Genomic DNA, 21,700 nt, shown 5'->3' with positions numbered 1-21,700 from the left:
TAGTCACTGGAGAAAGAGGAGCTCTTTCAGTGAGTATTTTCGGACAATAATTTGGGTACTCTGCCCACTGTGAGATAGGAATTACTTGTCTCTCCCCATCAACCGTATAAAGAGACCAGCTTCATACAAATCTAAATGGGGTACCTGAAGTTAGGCAACGTGAATACTTCCCTACAGTGTCAACTCCTCGCCTTTGCATCCAGCTGCTTCTAAAGGTCTCCAAACTCTTCCATGTGAAGAAGAACATGAAAGCTTGTAGAAGGAACTAGAAATTGGGATAAATCAAAAAGCTGCCCCAGGAGGAGCGACTGCAGTTTGAGAACCGAAGGACGTGATCAGACAAATGAAAAAAGCGATGTGAAAGCGTGCAGCTCTTACCTGACAACACTCTGACTTCTGCGTCATTCCCGGTCCTTGAACTGGCTGGGTTTTTCGCCAGGCACCTGTAGATCCCGCTGTCCCCAGGCTGAATCCTGCTGATCTGTAAAGCTCCAGAGGGCAAGACAGCCACCCGTCCGTCGGCTGGGCTCAGGAATAAATCCTCCTGGTTTCGCTGCCAGTGCACCACGGGCATGGGCTCCCCGACGACTTCGCACTTGAGCAGGATCGTGTCTCCTGCAAAAGCCGTGACGGATTCTGTCTGGGAAAGAAACCTCAGCGGTCCTGCAAACACAAGTAAAAGAAGCAGTTAGACAGCTGCTGAAAATAGAAGTCGTTTGCTGTTTCCATGCCGATTTGGATTCCGTTAACATTCCAGACTTGAAAATAAAGAAATAAAAGAATTGTGATGTTCTGCAAACTACTTGGAGATTGCTGTAATGGCTGGGTGACTAACACCTTCCTTTGTAAATTATACTCATTAGCAGCAAAGAAAAGATGTGTTAGAGAGCAACAAATTGCATCTGTTACTAACAAACCCACTCAGGAACAACCTGAACGAAGTACAGACACTATCGTGCGACACAAACCGCTCAGAACGGCATTCAAAGGAGAGCACAGCTGAACCTAGGTGAGGTTAGAAAAATGTTGCAGTCTCATCTTTCTGTATTTCTCCTTCTCCATGCCCTTCCCTCCAAAGAAGAGGGGAAAAAGATCTGAAAGCCTCTCGTGAAGAAATCATTTAGGTCACAGTCAAATACTTCAAAAAGGGAAGGGCCTGTGTCTGCTTTCCTAAGAAATGTTTTTGTCTTACAAGGGGAAGAGAGCAGAGCTAGGAGCTTTAATTGCCTAACTCCCAAACACCGCGGCCTTAATCCTGCAAAAACACGATGGCCATGTCCTTCACATACTACAAAAGAAAAAAAAAACAACAACAGGACACAGACTGGAAGATACAAAGTGCCAGTGAGAGGCAACCTCAGGGCCGGCCCAGTGCGAGGCCTGAAGTGCAGGCGTTGCTATGGGAAGTCGGCCTACTAAATGCAGGCCCTTGGAGAAGTATGCACAAATGTACATTCAAACGTACATTTGGAAGAGTGGAGAACTTAAAACAAGACACTAAAAGCAACTGAAAAGTATACAGGAAACAAGCATCTTTCAGATTACATCAGCGAAGGCTTTCACGAGGCATTTATCTGAAGGCGCTGTTAAACTAAGGAAGCAAGGAAGGAAGGCCCTGAGTTTCCAGACACTAACTTGGCACTCAGGCATTCAGCAAAGGCATTATCTGAGGGAATAAAAGTGCAAGAAAAGAGCAGGAGCCTCATTTCGTGGTTCAAACACCTGTCTTGGGGTCCCCCACCTGGTCTCAGCGCTCCCACCCCACAGAGCGCCCACAAGGCTGCCACATCTCACCATGGGTGCAGCGCTCCCAAGAGCTGAGGCAGGGGAATTCCCCAGGAAGACAAACTGGCTCAGGAAAGGCTTCCTGAGGTATTCCTACACATAACCAGGGGCATATATGACATTTTTGCTGCGTGGGTGGCGGTGCTCCCAAACTGCCGTGGGTGTTCAGGGATAACTGTGGTGAGTTCTGGGCCCTGAGCGAAGGAAGGAGCTGGAGCTGCTCTTGGTAGTCCCACTGCTCACAGCCCCGTCCATGCAAGCTCTGCCACCCTCGTGCACGTCCCCGTGCCGGCAAAGATGCTGCTTCCCACCTGGCCACAGGCACCGATACCCACGTAACAGCCTTACACCCCCAGCAGGGCTGGTGCAAGCTAGAAAAATGCGAACGTTCAACACTTTCAGCTTTTTACCTGAAAAAGTTTGAAGATACGGTGTGAAGAGCGAGGGAAAACTGTTGAAAACTACAGATTTTCCAGCAGGAAAGACAGCCAAATTTAACAGTGTGCTGTAAAAACTATGACTAAAACAATTGCCATAGTAGAGGAACCCCCCACGCACACCCCACCCCAGAAATCCATGCCAGAATCCCAACAGCTTTGTTTTTAGGCAAGGAAAACAACAGCATTACTTCTAGCACAGACAGACCGACTCCTCACATGGATTCACGGAGTAACTTTTTATTTCTCTCTGTTTTTATTTCTCCCTAGCACTGTTCCCAGCAGCCCCGAACCTGCCGTGCCCCTGCACACAGCCCTGTCGCTGCACCATCTCCCGTTCTGCGGTGTCACGACGTCAAGTTTTAAAAATTCATAACATCTGTGCTTAACAAATCAGGATATCACCAAAACCTTCCTGCTGTGTCTCAAAGAAAAGCACCAGCCACCTTTTTCCCGTGGTTACGTTCAGGACTCATTCATCTCTTTGCAGGACCACGACACCCAAGACCTTAAAACCATCACCGGGTCTTCGCAGGTCTCCTGGCTTATGTTGATTCATTCTCAAGACAGTTTTTGAAGCTGCACAGATGTTTGGGTTGTTGGGAGCTGGCTCGGGGGAACAGACCAGCAAATCCCTTCTGAGAAAGTCACTTTCCGAGACAGGCTCCGGAATTAAACATTGCAGATTCACGGGGATGCTTCGCTCTTGTAGCCAAAGGGTCGCAGATGCACCTCGCTGCATTACACCCAAACCTACTTAAGAAACCTAATTGAAAGCAGCACCCAGCTCTGATTTACCATGCAATCTGGCTGGCAGCTTATCAGGATCCCCATCTTTCCTTACAGAAGACCCAATTATTAAGCAATTAAAGTTCATTTAATAAAAAGGCTTATCATTTGGGGGACAGACCTCAGGCTCTGGTGCATGTTTAGCTATTAAATATTCAGCAATTTAATAGCACTCAGCACAATCCCCCAGAGAAGAACTGCTTTAAATGCTTTGTTTGTTTCAAATTAAAGTCTGCAAGGTTACTTAACATCAAGACAAGACCTTTTTTCACTTTCAATTCGCACAATAGCTGAAGGGCAGGAAACCAAGGTAATGAAAAAGAGCGATTTCCTTCTGCTTGCTTCAGAAAACGGGAGAGAGAAAGCATGGGTGAGCGAATCTAGAAATGTAAATATTTTAGAAACTGCTAATTCGTTCTTCCACAGGCTGATTTAAAAAAAAAAATGGTGCTACGCTTTTGTTACTCAATGTCCTCTTGTATTTGCTAGCTCCAATTTACAGTTCTAAAAAGTTTTGCAGGGTGATGTTCAGCAGAAGAAATAAAACAGGGCGTAGACGCTTCACTAAAAAACCTAAGTATAATTGTGGTCTGGTTTGTTTGCAGAAGCATAAGCTAAATAAATGGCTCCCCTTTGTATAGAAGCAGTAGAACCCAAACTGATGAAGAGCCGGGCGCTCAGATTCCCAGTTTGGAAGATGCGATTTGGAAGAATCCCCCTTGCATTAATCTGCTTGGAAAACCCAGGGGAATTACCTAACCCAGGTGACTGGGTTAGTTGTATGTATGAATACCTAGATGGGGTTAATTAAGAGCTCACGGCCACTGCAAACAAGGCAGGAGAATTATTAATATTTTTAAATACAAGCCACAGTCAGCATGCTGACTATGCAGAGCATATTTAGAAACTGTCAAACTCGGCCCTTGAACACAAAAAACTGCAGATCAGACTGCAACACATACTCAGGTAGGTCACACCTCACCCAGACATGCCATGCAATGGGCAACATGCAGCTCTACAGCATTAGGCAAAGCTGGATAAACCCAGGATATACAGCTGAGCTCAAGCTTGGACCTAAAACATACCTCTGTAGAAGCAATATGGAGACAGAGATTTATTTTAAACACAATCAGCCTCATGTTTTTCCCGAGGCACGCTATAAAGGTGCAGAGCAGTTATAATTTGTCTGTTTGTGCATGCCCACACCTCCTCCATCCTACTCGAGCTGCAGACTGATGCTGCAGCAGCCCCTTCCTTCCCTGTTTGGTTGCCCAGTATCGATCACTGCTAAGCTTTTAGTCCTCAGATACTTACGTATGCATAATTCCCAGCGCACTGTCAAATTTCGTGTATACCACAAAACAACTTCAGCTAATTTTAAGGTAACTAGCGCAATTACTTTACCCGGTAATGTTATTTGAAAGCTCGACATATCTCAGCTATTTGGAGTGCAACAGGATTGTTAAATCAAAGCGAGTATGCCTCGGTGAATATAACGTCAATGTCTGCAAAATGAGTTTTGATTGTGATTTATGACATGCGTGTAGGATCGCCTTGATTTCTTACGACCGTGGAGACTCACATAAGCAAAGCTAACTAGAAGTTAACGTGGCTGTTGGAAAGTAAATGAATTATCGGTAATGACAGTATAGACAGAAGGGTCAGCACCGCGCATCAACCGATAAAACTGTTCCATCAAGAAATATTTAAAGGGCGTACCCACTGAAGTGATTATAAGTAGCTAAGAAGGATCAGAGAAGCAGAACGCCGCAGCATCCTTAGAAACAAACTTATACCGCTCTAATTTGCTCCCCGACCCCGTGTCAGCTGTTACTCCTGCAGCAAGCCAGCAGAAACCCACACACGAGGGCTGTCACAGCCCGTGGAGACGCCCTGACACAGACAAGGAGCTGACTCTTAGATGCACGTTAAAATACTGCGAGGCAGCAGAGCCACAGAAACTGGGAACCCGCTTATAAAAGGGGGCAGCTTCCAACTGAAAAAAGAAAAAAAAAAAACAATAAACCTTAGGCTTTTTAGCCTCTTCTGAAAATGCAGCAGCCACTGACTTGTATTTAGCATTCAATTATCGTACCAGAAGATGCATCTTGATATTCTTGCTGTAAAATTCCTCTGCTCTTAGAGACAGCCCTCAGAAAATGACTGAGGAGACTGAACTGGGCAGACCCTGTGCTTCTCTCTGCAGTCCTCGTGGGAGCAGGATAATTTAGTTGATCTCGGATAGCAGCATAGCTCTGCAGAGAAACTCTGTACTGGGTCAACTTATAAAAAAAAGAGTCAAAGAAACAAGGCAGAGGTTTTAGAATTGACTTTAAGAGTAATAGTGATATGTACGTAAACATCATAAACTATAGTTACCTAAAAACGTAGTAATTTGGTAATATTCTATGTAAATAACCATATAATGCACAGATATACGAGAATTTAGGGGAAAGCTTGAACTCAAAGACTTAAACCGTGTTGCAACCCTGATGCTATTTAGCCATGGGTCCCCTAGCACCCTCCCTTTCTGAGGAGCTTTTAATCCTGGTGGTTTCGTGTTATATCACACCCCCATTAGAGCCAGCAGAGCCTCCGTGTCTCCTCTTAAGCCACACGGACAGAAAGGTCAGAAGCCACCTCTTCCTCCGTGTCAGCCCTACCCTCACATGGATACGTTCATACACGTGCTGAGGAACTCCGAGCAACGAGAGGAACCACAAATCTTATGTTCTGAACGTCCCAGGAGCAAAGGAAGAAAATTTCACCTTTCCCAGCATGGAGGCGCATCAGAGGTCTCCTCCAGCACAGCAATTTTCTCCTAGAGTACAGCCCATTACGAATATTACAGCGCCGATTCTTGGCGGCAGCCTAAATCCGCCAAGAAAAACCAGCTGGAGGGAGATGGAGCCAGAAGCTGCCCTTTGATGCCTCTTCCCCATCACAGAAAATAAATGAACTTATTATTCTGAAAAAGACTTCTCCCTAAGCCGTGTTACCGATGTCAGATCGGATTATCAAACCCGCAAGAATTTTAAAATCTAATTTACTTGTCACCTTTTATGCCGGATTGCTTGCTGGCTTCGCTCGGCATAACGCATGGAAACAATCTATTTTTTCCGTCCACGTATTTATGCTGTAGGGGGTTTTCATCAAGGATTCAATGCCTTTATGGTCGGTTCTACTTCGTCTTTTTGCAGGTCTGTCTTTCGACTCAAAGTGCCAGAACAAATCTGTTGCGTCTGCATGCCCCACGCGTGCAGGGTATATTCGCAACAACCAACATTTCAATTTTAACCGAATCGTTAAAGTGCAACCCTCAGGATTGCTTTTCTCTTCGTGCCACAGATTTGTCAGCATTTTCGGAGCTCTTGAGAGCAAAACTTGGCATTCCTCAAGATCACTGCTCAAAACGATGACCTTCGTATAGCCAAAGGCAAAACGCGGACCTGCACACCTCCAGCTCCTTCAGGCAGTTCACCACTCGTTGAGTTGGATCCGATTCATCTCAAGAATTCCTATAAAACACAGCCACAGCTTTCGGCCTCAGACTATTTGCTGATTTCTCCAAGAGCCGGGGGGAAGCCACAGTAGCTATTCGAAGCTGCTCATATTTATTAACAAGTTGCCATGATAGAAAATCTCTGGGAGTCTAACTCCCGGTCGTTCCCAGCAGTAAAATACACCTTTGTGGGCAAAAGATACACCACCCTGAATTTGTATATCCTCCCCCGACAAGCCCACGTACTGCTCTGCCCTGCTAATACCGAAATCAGAGGGTGTAAATCTCCTCGTCTTCCTGCCAGCGCTCATGGCGTGCAGCCAGCCGAGCAGGCTTCCAGCCAACCGCCTAGGAAAATCATCAAATTTGCTCCTCAAACAGGAAATAAGCAGGAAGAAAATAGGTCTTTTTATTGCTGAAGGATCTAAAAAAGGGGCCGTATTTCCAAATTGCTAATTAAAACGATAAAAAAGGAGGCTCTCGTTTGCGTGCCGCGCACGGGGAGTTTGCTGGTGTTGGCATCACCCAGGCCGTTATATTTAAGAGCAGGGGCTTGGCTTCCAGAAACCACTGCAAAGCAGTACGAGGAAGCCCTGGCTGGACCAGCAATCCCTTGGTGTAACAGTCTATAAACGTAGCATGAAAATTTTTGTGAGATGCCTCTTTAAAGTACTTCGTTTCAGAATCCCCTTGAAAAGACCTTGAGGCCCTCTCCCAAAGCCCTTGAGGCCCTCTCCCGCCTTGTTTCCCAGACCTCCACCACCCCACACTCAGAGGTGTGTAAGCCCTCCGGTTGCACCTTCCCCTAAGTGAAAAGAGGTTTCGGTGGGCCAGAGCCAGCACAGCTCTGGGAGAACCCAAGAGCGAGGGCTACCCTTGCCTCTGGGGAATAGGGTTGGCTCCTGAGCTGCTACCTACAGCATCGAGATCTGCCGTGCCATGGGAAAACAGAGCCAGATCAGTGCCAAATACCCACGCAAACCCCAAACCCGGGCACAACGCGCATGGCAGGAGAGCCCTAGCGACCCCAGCAGATGCAGCACAGCTTTGCACGGTCAGTAAGACCACCACGAACATCCCTACCATACAAACCCTACCCACCGCAGCTTCTGAACCCAGCCGTCGGCTCTGAGCTGCATCTCTAGGAAATCTCCAAAGCCTGATGTAACAAGAGCTGTGGTTTAGTCTTCGATGATAGCCGCAGATGTTTCTGACGTGACAGACGAGGTCTGACATATCAAAGGTCAAGCCGCTCGGAGAGCAGGGAGAGGACTGCTACCATGAACAACAGATTCTGGCTAGACAGCAGAGAAAATGTTGATATATGTTCCCTTCTCTCCCTTAATTCAGCTCAGGGACGGACTTATCCCTGTGTTTGGAAAAAACAGAACATATATGAACTACTACTAATGCAATTCACAGCAAAAAGCTTTTTCTGTTCCCCCCTCCGCTGACTGTCCATGGAAAATCACATCAATTTCAACGCCTCAGCCCTTCAGTTCAACGGCACGGGCTCCTACTATCTGCTTAAAGATCAATTAAAACTCCCAATTGTCAGGTAAAACTCATCCTCACCAGCCATTCATCCCATTTGTGCTGAAGACCAAACTTTCTCAAGGACCGGGCCAGACCACGGCGCAAACTCTTGCCAAGACTATTCCGAGATTTAGACCCTAAGCACAACGGGAAATTCATTTTTCTCTCTACCAGTACAAGAGCAGGGCATCTTGCACATGCATGGTGCAACGTGCAAGGTACACACGGCTCTTCCATAAATACCTGAGTGCAGAGCAGGAGCAATTTTGTTTGGACAGACTTCCAGGAGTCTGAATAGAGAGCCTTTGACTCTTCAAGCGTGGGCTGGGAGCCTCCTACATCATTAACGAAGGTGAGACCAACAGGACGTTTGAACGTGAAACTCAAAGCCACAGGACGTGAAGCTGCTCAACCCTTAACAGGTTTAACTTTTATAGTAGGTTTAGCTTTTTTTTTTATTGCCCTTTTTTTTAATTTGTCCTTTAAGACAAATTGCAACAGCACACAATCCGCATTCGGAAAGCACCACACATTACAGAGCTGAGCACTTCAGAAGCAGATTGTTATTCTACCATTAGAGGAAGCGATATTTCTGCAAAATAATCAATTCCTCATATGCCCGTAGCATTTATTTATGGGACATCTATTTAAATGTACTTCTACATGTTAGGACTCAGCCTACACCCTCTTTCCTAAGTCATTAACTAGCAAAATTATTAACACCCCTACCCCCAAGAAATCGGTGGCTTCTTTGGGAAAGAAACTAAAACCAGCTGGTAATTTGGGTCTGACAGATTTCCTAATTTATCTCTAGGCCAGTGAGGCATTTGAATCACGTGGCACCTTTTTATGAGACAAATTTGGTAAAAGCATGTCCAAGGCCAGCCCTGAAATACTGCGCAATAAATGAATTAACTGAGCACGGCGCGCTCGGCGGCCGTTAAACCGCATTTCTATGCGGGCAGCCACAAACACCAACTTGAGAAATGCAGACCCAATTGACATTTTATTGAACATTAGCAGGCAACCCTAAATCACCAGCCGTAGTAGTGCAGAAGTAACCATTTAGCAGCAGTGGTGTTTGTGTTCGAGCAATTCCCGGGGGCCTGGTGGTTGTTACAGCTCGGTAGTTCCCGTTATTACGCACAAACACATGCACGATTATTACAATGCACATTATTTGCCTGAATTTCCCCCTTATTTCATTCTACAACATGAAGAATTGGCCACGCTACCGGCTCAGGCCCTATCTGAGCCCAGCTCCACATCCTAATTCATTGGCCTTCGGTCACTAGGTCTGGGTAACGTCACCTTGTGCATTGACCTGACCCCAACAGCAAAGCAAGAGCCTCCTCTACCTCCTCCTGTCCTGCCCGGGCACCAGGAGCTCTCCTCATCCTCATCCATGCAATGAAAATCCTCTGCTCGAAGCCAAGTAAATCAGCTTGTTCGATCCTGCGTTGGAAGGAAGGCAGGTAGCTCACACAACCAGGTACAGCTGCAACACGGCATAGAAATTGGTCCTTAAATGTTTTCCAGCTCAGATCCTTGCCAAAGCAGGTCTCTTTGGTGCGGGCAAAACACAAGCAGCAAGTCGGAGCTCTGCAGATTCGCTTGCCTTGAGAACAAGCAACAGACGTTTTAGCCATATACTAGAAAAAATTTGGAAACTCTACGAGGAAAGTAGCATTAAAATTATACCCGAAGAAACCGTCTAGGGCTATGGCAGACCGCAGCGTAATCCAGTCCCTGGTGCCTTCCCCCGCTTTCATGCGAGCTTTATCTTCCACTGGCACGTGTCCTCGAGCACAGCATCCTCTCCCTTCCCCTTCCGTGGGGACCGTGTAAGGACTAGCAAGGTGACACTGGAATTGACTGTGCACGCCATTTATTTCAGCTCCCAAAGCCACGCGGCAAACAGAAGCGAGCACCGCCTGCTTCCCGCTGCGATGCTCCCAGATAGCAGGGAGGGGATTTTGCCAGAGGACGGATCTAGGCCACCGCATGCTTGGTTTAGGAACCTGCCTCCTGGAGATCTGTCCTGGCACCAGGAGAAGCCACTAGCTACTCTTAACTCTTGCACTCAAGGAATCAAACCCAACTTTAAGTACAAATTCTCAATAACTTGAGTGCTGCCGACTTTAACAGGACATCCCCGTCCATCGTGGGCCATTCTCTTCCCACCGTGCCAACAAACCTCTGCTGATCAGACGGTGCGTGCTGACGTGCCTCACCTCTCCTCCGAAAGAAAGAAAATCACGATAACAGCAAAAACATCCCTGGCAAGCCTAGTCCATTAAAATGCGGCAATCCTCTGGCGTTGTTCTAGTTGAGTACTACAGCGTTGTCACACCTCACCACAAATCCAAGAGAAATCAGCAGTAGCCTTCAGCACCAATAAGGAACTTAAATATTTTATCACGGAGCATCTCTGAGTTTGCTTTTTTTTTTTATCAGCAGTGCGGGATAGTTACGTAAAATCGAGCCAGCCTGGTGAATTTCTGGTGTTTTCTGCAGCTATCCTCATCTCCCCTCCCTCTTTACGCCCCCGCAGCAAACACTGGATGTGCCCCGTTTGCATTTCTGGGCTCCGTGTCCGAGCTAGACGAGGATATATCGCGGTGGTACCCGAGGTACTTAGTGCACAATAAAGGAAGGTGCCCTCGAGCGCAGCTCGGATGGCCTCGTCAGCTCAGAGGAGGGAACGATCCGAGATGCGGCAAGCAGCCTCGCCTTTCTTCCCGAAGTGGGAACGTCAGCGTTTTGGAAGGAGCTGTTCAAAAACCGACCTTCGAACATCAAAAAGGATGTTAAGTGCAAATAAATCAGGGAGAAAAGAGGCCGAGAGCGGTTAAAAGGCATGGCGGCGTCTTTTTAGCTTCTGCAGGTAACGCCGGGTGCGTTTACACAGGGCTTTTTATCCACTGATCTCAAAATAATTTAGAAAGTGTTAATTGACTCGCGAAGCTTTGCAAGTTTCCCCCCGCGAGGAAAAAGCAGAACCAGCATTTATATTACGTGAGAGGTGCTGGGGAATGTTTCTTTCCGCGTGATGGCTTCACCACCGATTCTTCTCCTGATCAGTACCTGAAATACGGAAACAGGGAGACCCCTGATGGGGGCTCTCGGGTCGGGGTGCTGATGCCACCTGAGGCCGGCCACACGTTTTATCTCAAGGCAGAGACCCACGGATCCCTACCTGCTGGGTAACCCCAGGATTCCCATCACAGGGCCCCAAATTTAGAAGGACCAGCTCCAGCAACCTCTTTACGCACACGAGCGAGAGGGAGGTGGGCTCCCAGAGGAACCCCTCCAGCACACGCCTTACGGGCAGGAAAGGCACCCTGCCTGCTGGGTTTTGCAGCCCCACAACATTTTAGCTTCTCTTTTCGCCTTAGGGGGGTGACTTTAAGAAAGTCGCTTCTCTGTATTTCACCTCCTCCTCCCGCACAGCTGGTAGCAAGGACAGGAACCTCACTGATAACACCCCGTGCCATCTCCCGAGCAAGGGCACTGCCTAATACTGAGGGCGTCTTATCTCCATCCTGAAACCAAAGGAAGAAGGAAAAAAGAAAAAAAAAGATTAGATTTTCTGGGCAAGCTGCTTAGCTCCCTGGGTAGCTCCCTATTCCATCACTGCTGAACAACCATGCCTACTGTGCAACAATTTACCCGCAATTAGGAGCCAGAAACAAGCTGATACGGTCCTGCTGTTTGCCGGCATCTGCAAGCGCGCGGGCAGCCACGTTCCAGAAAGGCAGAGGGAAGAGGGAAGCGTGCCTCCAGCTTGCTCTCGCCAGCCTGCCTGGCAGTGCTCAAGCCGAGGGCGGTTAAAGGTCTGCGTAACTCCAGAATTAAAAAAAAAAAAAAAATCCCATTTGAAGCGACTATGGCTTCTTTTTCATCTGACACTTTAAAAAAGTTATTTCCAAATTCACCCAGAATTGTTACAAACCTGCAGCTCATGGAACTTGAAGAACTGCTGCCTTACTTTTAGGGCGTGACTTTCACCCTCCATCGCAGTTTACCTTTATCGCCTGCAGGAACCTGATCTTGCTCAACACCTTCAATCGCGTTTTGCAGTAGACGGCCTCGATCATCCTAAAATCCCAGGACGGATATGCAAAAGCAGCACCGCGTGGCTCTGGGCCACAGGATGGATAAACCTCATCGCATAACTCAACTTCCAGGCCTTAATCCACACCTCCAGCTATCCACAACCTAGGTCAGGGACATCTTGCCTAGCAGCTTTCTCCCCTTCCCATCACTACCCCAGCATCACACGCACACAGGATATTCACAGAGGACGAATCTCTGCTTTCCATCACTATTTAACGTTTATAAAAAGCCATAGGAATTTAACAATCTTTGCAATCCCTTCCCTTCTGTCAAATTAGGTTTAAGTCAACCAGAAAGCTCCGAAGTCATCGGGAAAAAAGAAAAAGCACACATTTGGAGTGTCCTTTCCTGCAGAAAAGGGAAAAACAAGTGCCTATTATGCAGAATGTACCAAGACAATGCATCTTCAGCTCGGAAATCACTTCCCAATGTCCTTCTGTATTTCACTGGACTCTAACAATTTACATCACGACGTTTTGCAACTGAATCAAACTCGAGAATCCGAACAGATTCTTCCCCAAAAGAAAAAAAAAAAAGCAGCTAATATTATATTTCCTTCCAAAGGCATCTCATTATACGAAATTATGTATTATTTTAAGCAAGGATTTAGCTATTTGTAGTCCATGTTTAGTTCCCTAAATAAAAGATCATTTTCTTATCGGTCCTGATTTGGCTCATTAGACCTCTAATCACCTTCCTTTATCTCTAAGACATCTGGCAACCTTTCTGACAACTTTACTAGTTATATTTTCTACCCTGCTCCTAAGAGGAGACCTGTGGAGCCCTGGGAGCTGTACGCGCAGCACCCTCGAACGGTCCAAAGCGCTCAGCATCCCCTACAGGCAGCGTTTCCGTAGGGAACCGGGCATCACCAGGTAGGGACCTCTGAACTACCAAACCCAACGGGAGCTCGAAAACAAATGGCATCTCATTACGTCCATGCTAATGCCTCTGATTGCTCAGGACATCAGCCATACTTCATATTTGTGGCTCCTTAAGACTCCGGCGTTCGATTTAATTACACACTATATCACGGAAGTGTCTAGCAAGAACACTGCCTCCATCCAGCTTATATCTTCTTAATGCCTCCGAGCACATCAGCGCCAGGACATTCGGAGCTCTGCCTTACAGGTTTAAAGGCTTTAAGAGGCAGCAAATCACGCGCTGAAGTCTTGGCAGGGGCGTCCGTTAAGCTTATGATATCTATTATTTCGAAAAACAAATACAGAACACTGCAGGGTAATTTTGTTAGCGTAGTCATCATTGCAGAATTTTGTGAGGAGTCACTAAAACCAGCTTTACAACTCCATCTGTATCAATAAACACATCTGTACATCATACTGCTTCAGATTATCACCAGAACTTCGCAGCGAAGGTTTATTTGTTTTGCCCACAGACTGTTTATGTCCCTATAGCTATTTACAGCAGAACATTGTTCCCCACACCCTGCTTCCTCAAACGGCTTTATATTGAAATGAGCATTCCTTGGGAAGAAAACGGAATATATTATTCAAATTCTGCAGGGGGTCGGATCCTGAGCTTTTAATAGGAGAGCCACGCTGCAGAAATCAGTGCAGCCACTCTCAGGAGCGGAGTTTCCAACATCCTTATACAAACTGAACATACCTTCATCCCTTCAGTCTCACCGAAGTCACCGCAGCGAGGATTAATACTTTCTAGAAACAAAGCAGCAAAATATCTGGAGAATCGCTGTAAACGCTAGCTTTCCGTTTCTGGAGGCGATTGATTCGTTTTCTGTAAGCCCATAAAAATTGCCCTTGGTAGTGGAAGGTGTTAGAATAGAGAACAATGTTTTTGGGATTAAGTTGTACAAGTTATCTTACTCTTCGCTGACTACTTGTTGAATGAGGACGTCTTTACCTTGTGCCCCACGGGGATTTTTAGCAACTGCTGGCCAAGTGTTAGGGACCAACCGTCAAGAGCTGGGTTTCCTCCACCAGTGATGTTCCCCGAAAGCCTGGGAGACATCACAGGGCTCCGGGAGAGGTTGTTCTCTGCTCGGGTATGATCCAGCAGATCACCTTGGAGAAGGCACACAGCTGCTGACTGCACTACTACAAGACGTGGATCCACAGCTCGGTACGTTTCACGCAACCAGAAGCAACGCACACTTGCTTTAAACACAAAGCCAAACAGCTCATTCATTAACTTTAATGAATATTCCAAGCCAATTAAGATTAAACTCCCCCTCGCCGTTCCCCAGTAGATCAAACTGTCAGTTTCTTTTCAAACAAACCCGCACTGAAGGCAAAAACAAAAGCCAACTCGAGTTAAATAAAAAAAAGGAGGGGTCGAGGTAGCAATTTAAAGCACCTGAAATGGCTCCAGTATTTAACGTGGGTAAGTATCAACAGATAATCCAGGCAGGGGCTGAAAAACCAGGAAAAGAGGCAAATAAAAAAAAAAGTTTGGATCAAAATACTTGTAAGTGTAGAAAAACTTGAAATTTTAGTAAGTTATGATAACAATTGTCCGTGCATCCCAGTACTGGGGCCACCCAACATCTGTGGCTCGATTCTCAGCCACAAACCAGCCAAAGACGCTGTCTGACCCATAATCAGCAGAAATTATTAGTAAATAAAACACCCCACGGGTTTTGTTTCGCGCAGTCCCCTCCCGTTCACAGGCACGCTCCTTTCAAGATTATTATTTAGTGTTTCTGTCTCGTTTCCTCTGACAATGCCAACAAAGTGTATTTACTTCCCAAATCAAACACAGATGTCACGCTACAAAGGCATTTGGTGAGCAAAATGACTGTGCAAACAGATGTTTATTTTTCAGCTACTTGTGCTGATTAATAAATTGTCCAGAATCCCTCTTTTTTTTAAAAAAAACAGAACTACCATACAACCAACGGTCATGTTTTCTATCAATTTTAAAGGCTTTTTTCTTTTAAAAAATAGGAAAAGCCAATTTTAGACTAATTTACTGTCTTAACAAATCTGTCCAAAGTACCAAATAGTTTTATGGAACATCCAAAGAGTGCCAATGCTTTCTGTAAACAGTATCTTACATTTATTAAATGGCTATTTTCAGACCTAAAGAGCTGTTAAAGAAAACGTTAAAACTTTGGATGCTGAAAGAACCAAACTCGTCTCCGTTACAAGACGGTTTTGGAGCTCCCGGATACTGCATAGACAAGAGAATGATTTGTTAGCGGCCGCTTCACAAGCCAATAGATTGGAGAAATAGGAAGAATTTAATTTAGAAAGATACGGGTATGAACTAGAAGCTAAATTGGATCTTCTAAGGAACGACATTCAATAGCAAGGAGCCCGACGTCGAATACGGATCTGGCTAGGGGCCCACGGCTTACTCTGCCTCGTCATTTTAATGTGATGGATCAAGTCCTGATTTGATGAAGACGTGAACTTGTGCTGAACTTCAGTTATCAAATCGCGCAAGTTTACTGTACTCAAGGGATAAGAGCTGTTTCAACGCAAGGCTCCTTTTTTTTTCCCCCCGGCATACAGTAACGCACATACATAGCTATGCCCTTCCTGCTCAGCACGAAAATCATCTGCTTGCTCCCAGTAATTGACTATTTATTGCCCCACACGTTAGGCAAAATAAAATAGTAAATTTCTGAAGTCATCCTAATGAAACGACTCCTCTTTAAAGGCCTTTGCTAAAAAAAAGACTTCTGAAAGACTACTGATGCAGTCTTAAAGCCATCATTCGGCCGCGAATAACCGGTTAAAATATTATTAGAAACATAATTTCCAGACAGATTTTGAAATTAAACGTAAAGACGACTTATATTTAGGAATTACATAAATAGCGAGCACCTCGATTCATTCTCCTTCCTCCCCAAGAACTGGGAGTGCTGCCAGATTTGGAAGAAACGCGGCTGCGCTTGGGCACAAAACGCAACCTAAAACCCTTCCTCGGTGACTGATCCCAAAGACGCCTTCTTGTAACGCCCGTTTAAACACAAAACTAAATCCCAGCTGCCTCACAGCCCTGTTCAGACCTTTAGGAAAGGAGCAAACTGGGATGGCAAATTGAAAGGGCTTCCCCGTGCCTCATCAAGGTATAAGAGCAGCATTTACGAGCTAACGCGCTAAAAGCAATATAGTATATTGCCTGTAATGCTTCTGGTGATTTAAACGTCAGTCACAGCATTCAACTCATTTACATTTAAGTGTATTATTTTGTTCAGTCATTAGGAAAACGTTTGCACGAGCTGCTTTATGCTTGTGGTTACCTGATTTAATAACTACCGCGGACAGCATCACTCAATAGCTGCACCATTTCTCTCCGGGGTAAAAAGGCACCATCAGACTACTTGGTAAAACACACGTAAGGAACGAGACAGACCAAATCTATAATCGTATTTTTAAGCTTAAACAGGAGGTGCACATATATATTTAGCCCCAGGTGCGGGTACGGAAGACTTGTGCATGGCAAGGTTGCACGCTGAAGGACATAAAATACTGTGGATAGGGTGCTACACAGCAGGACAGCCCAAAATGGGGCTTTTCCTTGAGTATTGAGCTCCAGAGAACAAAATATAACGGGAAACTAGATGAAATAATACCTCATCTTGGCTTGGAAAGTAAGGTAAGACAGCCTTACCTCTCAAGACTCCAGTTTTCTCTTGCACTAAGATTTGGAAAAGCAGCTAACAATGCCAACGCCCATTGATTATTTAGGATTAGTTAGGCTGGAACCAGCAGATGAATAAACTCCAATCTGATTAAGGTTTTTCCCAGATTTTTATTTCATAATTCAGATAAACTAGTGAACAAGCCATGTTTTCCTTACCCTCTTCGTATGTACTTTTTTGATACCATTTTAATCATTCCTTACCATCCTATGGCTCTTCATAGTTTTTGCCTCAGTAAATGAGTCACCAATAGCATTAACAAGAGGAAAACTTATCTAATGATGTTTTTAATTTTCCCTTCCAAGATTAAGATATACTTAAAGGTATTACAATATATTTGCGTTATTTGAATGAGAAGGAACTATGTGCACATACGTACACAAAAATACACAACCAGTCTCCAATTGCTTGGAGAACAACACAACTACCTGAGACATACATCCAGCATTTCTGGGGGCATGAATGCTGTCATCTTGCAAAAGAATTCCCTCTACACGTCTAAAAGTGATTTTTTGGAGGAGGTCAGCAACACTTGACGCGAGTCACAGTCGTTTTGGTTGTACTCATACTGCTGTCGACATGCCCCCTGCCTTAAGAAAGCCATGGGATAGACGCAAGCATGAAAGCCCCAGACGTTTTTATGGGAACGCTCACTTTCCTGCACCTTCAGAATGAAGAGTTCATTAGAAAGCAAGTCCGGGTGCTCCAACCACCAAAGACAAAATTTGCTCTCTTCAAGGGACCTGCAGCCAGGGCAGCGCCGTCGTACTTCCCACCCTCTGCTCAACTTGCATGGAGCTACCAAATAAATTAAATACCAAATAAATGAAAAGGCAAATCTAAGTCTCAGATTAAAAATTCTAATATTTACATTAATTCAAATGCCTTCGCTGGGGATAATGCTGGAAAGCAGGCAGGCAGAAAGGAAGAGCCAGATGCACCCAGCACAGCACCTGAGACCCACGCTAGCAGAATAAAAAAATGAAAAGCCTGCTTAGAAATTAATGCAGAATCAAGCCTCAAAGTAACAAGTAGCATCCAAAAGCGACTGGGTATAAAAAGCACTTGTAAGCCCCTATACGTTTCCTTCACTTTAATGAGTAGGATATAATATATATGGCAGCTATTTAGGGCTGCTCCCCATCTTGGCTTCATAAATTGATTTCTTACAGCTTCAATGAATCACAAAGAAGAAGTCTGAAGGATGAGAGAGCGGGGCTTCATAAAACTATTCCTTTAATAAAGTGTTGTGTAAAAATATAGGAGGGATATTAAAAGTATCAGAGCCGGGAATTACACGAGCTAGCGAAAGCAGGGGGGAATCCGAGAAGACAGATGAGATTCTTTCTGCTCTGCCCTCTGCAGAGGGTGCTGCACCTGGGGGACCAGAGCAAAGGGGGGCACAGGGAGAAGGGTAGGAGGTGAGAGGATGGAGCCAGCCCTTCTGCGGGGTAATGGCTGTATGAAATTGGGAAAAGTTTGGAGGAAAAGATCTGCATACAGAGAGCAGAGACTGGGTCAAAGATGATGCTTTGGTGCCGTTGGCCGAGGAGCGTAGCTGGTAGGGCAGGCAGCAGGCCGATATGTTCAGTAACATCAAGGCTCTGCTCTTTTCAGGATAATTCAACCAAATACGAAGCTATTTGTTAATATTTAAGCACTTAGCACTATGATTCATATCCGATTCCTCAGGTATCGCCAGCACGTGCAGCAAAAGCAGGGAGGAGCAGGAGGCAGCACCCCAAACCAGGGTACACACACCAAGTGCTTCTGTTTTTACAGCTCCACTTTATGAATGAGTTTCAAATTAAAAGCAACCCGTGCTAGAAAGGCTTCCCTCCTACACAGTAGGAGAAAACCTCCGAGTTTAATAAGCTGTATTTTGAAAGTTTTAATTGAACAACCGTGTTTTTTTTTTTTTTTCCGCCAGATGGTATGTATCCAACACTTCGGGCTATTTTGGAGTTTACATTGGTGTGGCAGCACGATTTATTATTCATTTGCAACACAGAAGCACGCTTCCCCTGCGGGACGCTAAGCACTCTGGTCAAGCTTTCCTTGAAGTGATACTTGCAGTGGCATTATAAAGCACCGAGCGTTGGTAGCATCCTCCAGTCACTACCGAAACACGAAGAACGTGGAGCAGATGACTGTGAAATTCAGGGAGAGGTACTGCAGATGGTTACGAGCAGCTGGTTCAACCGCAAGACTTCAGTAGTCAAAGAGCTGATTAACTATTCATTAAAGAGTCGTTAACCATTCATTAACCCTTTGCCAAGTATTCATGCACGGGAACTTCGTATTACGCATCGCTAGCGTCTCCCTTTGCAGTAAGTTTATAGCCCTGAACTGTGCTCTTGGTGGTTTTTTGCTTTTCTTTGCTGGCTTTCTGCCTTTTTTTCGCTGGTTTTCAGCCACGCTGTGAGCAACCAAACCAGGCTTCGGTGCCCAAGGCCTCCACCAAAGTGCCTGCATCTTACCTGACATCGCGTGCGCGGATGAGGACAGACATCCAGCGCACCCTTACTGCCAGCTGACAACATTTTGGATTTTGGGGGGAAGTTTTTCAGCTCTCAAACACGACTCGTGGCAACACAGAGCTAGCTCACAACACCTTCTGTCCCTGTAGGCATCCTGGGAGCCAAGTCAGGAGGAGATGCACAAAGTCAAAAAAAATACAAAGATTAAAACATCTCAGCCTATTCCCATTTCCTGGAGGTGATCGGGAGGATCTCCCAGCAGCACACCGCTAATTTCTTTCGCATCTTCCACTAAACGTTACCAGAAAAGTCCCGCTCTCTGGCTCCACGTATTTGCCCCTAGGAGCATAAAAGCCGGTCTCGCCAGCACTCCCACCGGGTTACAACTCGTCTCTCTGACCCTGGCAGCATCACAAAGGTTATCTGGATGAACGGTTCCTTCCAATGGATTAAACGCCAAAAATATAAGGCTTCTTTTCCAGCATCCCCCACCTGCTTGCCTTTGCATCAAAGCCTTCCTTCAAAAACACGTTTGCTGCCAGCAACGCCAGACAAAATGAGAATTAGTGCTCAAAACTCCGTCGTCCACCTCTTCCATTGCGTGGTACGTGACCAAGCGAGTTCACGTGTAAACTCCAGGGTTTTCAGCAAATATCTGCCTGGTTAGGATGAAAGGAGGACGAAAGAGGGCGGGGGATTCACCTTACTCCAGACAAAAACTAAAATGTAGGTCTCAGCAAGACCTCTGGTAACCCCCAGGTTTTGGGGGCTGCCCCAGGTGCAGGCAATCCTAAAGTTTCTTGCATTATATTACCACAACTCTTCCAGCAAACTGCCCTATTAAAAAAAATCTGTGCTTCATAGTGATATTTAAACCCCAGTTATAACAAAAAGAGGAACAGGACCAAAGATGCCTGTTGTCACAAAGACATTTAATACATTCTGGTTGGCCTCGAATAAAAAAGGGATTCTAAAACATCCAGAAGAGCAATGTCTTACCAGTGTTTGGGAGCCTGGAGTGGGGAAACGGGGAAAATATCCTGGGTGGCATCCCTTTCTGCAACATCACACAATCAGAAAGTGTTTTGGGTTGGAAAGGACCTAAAAGCTCACCTAATTCCACCCCCTGCCATGGGTAGAGACGCGTCCCACCAGCCCAGGCTGCTCAAAACCCCATCCAGCCTGGCCTTGGGCATCCTAGGGACGTGAAAAAGGAGATGTGAGCTACCTACACGAAGGCAGAGAAAAAAAAATGGTCTGTCCCATTACCAAGGACTGGCACACGATAAACAGAGAAACGCTTTGGGGAAACGGGGACTGCTGGCTGATAAACAATATCATCTTTAGGGAAGCGGAGGTGTCACCGATTTTCCCTAAATAAATTATTCAGCGGGCTTCTGACAGCAAAGAGACACTTGTGCTCTTACAAATAGGTTTTAAATTCCCTGCTGAGCTCCCCCGCAGGTGAGCGGAGGGGCTGTTGTCATACAGGGCTAATATCCCACTCGCAGAAATCATATAAAGCCTCGTAAAATCTCCTCCTGGGGAACTGAGGAGTTGCAAGCCAGGAAGAGCCAGAAAGGCAGCGCTTTGTTTCCCTTGTATGTTCCCAAATAAATTTCCCTGTCTGTAACTCAAAGAAGCTTTGAGAAAGGGGGGTTGCAGGAGTTGTTTTCAAATAAATAAATAGGAACTGAAAAAAAGAGAAAGCAAAGAAAAAGAGACAGCTCTAAAAGGCTGATACTAGTTAATATGATTATTTTATCAGCCCTGCTGGTTAGGGCTGGAGAGGAGAGGCTCCATAACCCCAAGCTGCCCCGTTATTGGGAAAAGTCCCAGCCTTTTTGCATGTTTTAGCCGACTCGAGGCGCTTCCATTCGTTATTTATTGCCTGTAGAGCTGAGCACACACGCCCCACGCCACCCGTAATTAATGGATTGCTTCTGCCTCACTGAAGTGTCTCGCTGGTCCAAAATCTGCTGCATCCTCCCAAACAGCCAGAGACAGCATATGTGTTTTCGCAAGCTGAGCGCTGCACTTGATAATACACTCCAAAAAGATCTCTCTCTCTCTCTGGTTTGTGTTATTTTAACCTGAAAAACTTCAAAACGAGACAAGAAAAAAAAAGTCAAACTGCTTTCTCACCGGAAGAAAATCTGGCTAGGAATCACAAAGTCCTCGTAATTAAACCGGTCGGCCCTCTGTTCCGACACACCTGGTAGGAAGATACCAGATGTCTGCAGGTAAACACCAAGCGGGTCTTCATCTTTTCGCCTTTAAATCAACGTAACTGCTTTCAATAAAAGTCACCCCTTAGCAAACCTCAGCTAGAAACGTCTCCTAGCACATTTAATCCAGGCGCAAATCCCATTTTTAACCCACAGCCGATTAATTCTTCTCCTCCCCTCCCCAAAAGCTTTCG

General features: G+C 45.8%; 1 protein-coding gene across 13 annotated transcripts in view; it reads right to left on the bottom strand.

The window, feature by feature from the left end:
* DCC (DCC netrin 1 receptor) overlaps positions 1-21,700 on the bottom strand; it is a 425,812-nt gene that overhangs the window by 246,350 nt on the left and 157,762 nt on the right. For all 13 annotated transcript variants that reach the window (XM_066988962.1, XM_048079751.2, XM_066988960.1 and 10 more), the window contains one exon: positions 379-663. In XM_066988962.1, coding sequence (XP_066845063.1) covers positions 379-663 — 285 coding nt within the window. The remainder of the gene's footprint in view (positions 1-378; positions 664-21,700) is intronic.

The sequence above is a fragment of the Anser cygnoides genome, chromosome Z (genome assembly GCF_040182565.1).
Source record: "Anser cygnoides isolate HZ-2024a breed goose chromosome Z, Taihu_goose_T2T_genome, whole genome shotgun sequence".
Classification (NCBI taxonomy): Eukaryota; Metazoa; Chordata; class Aves; order Anseriformes; family Anatidae; genus Anser; species Anser cygnoides.
This window is presented reverse-complemented; position numbering and strand designations above follow the sequence as displayed.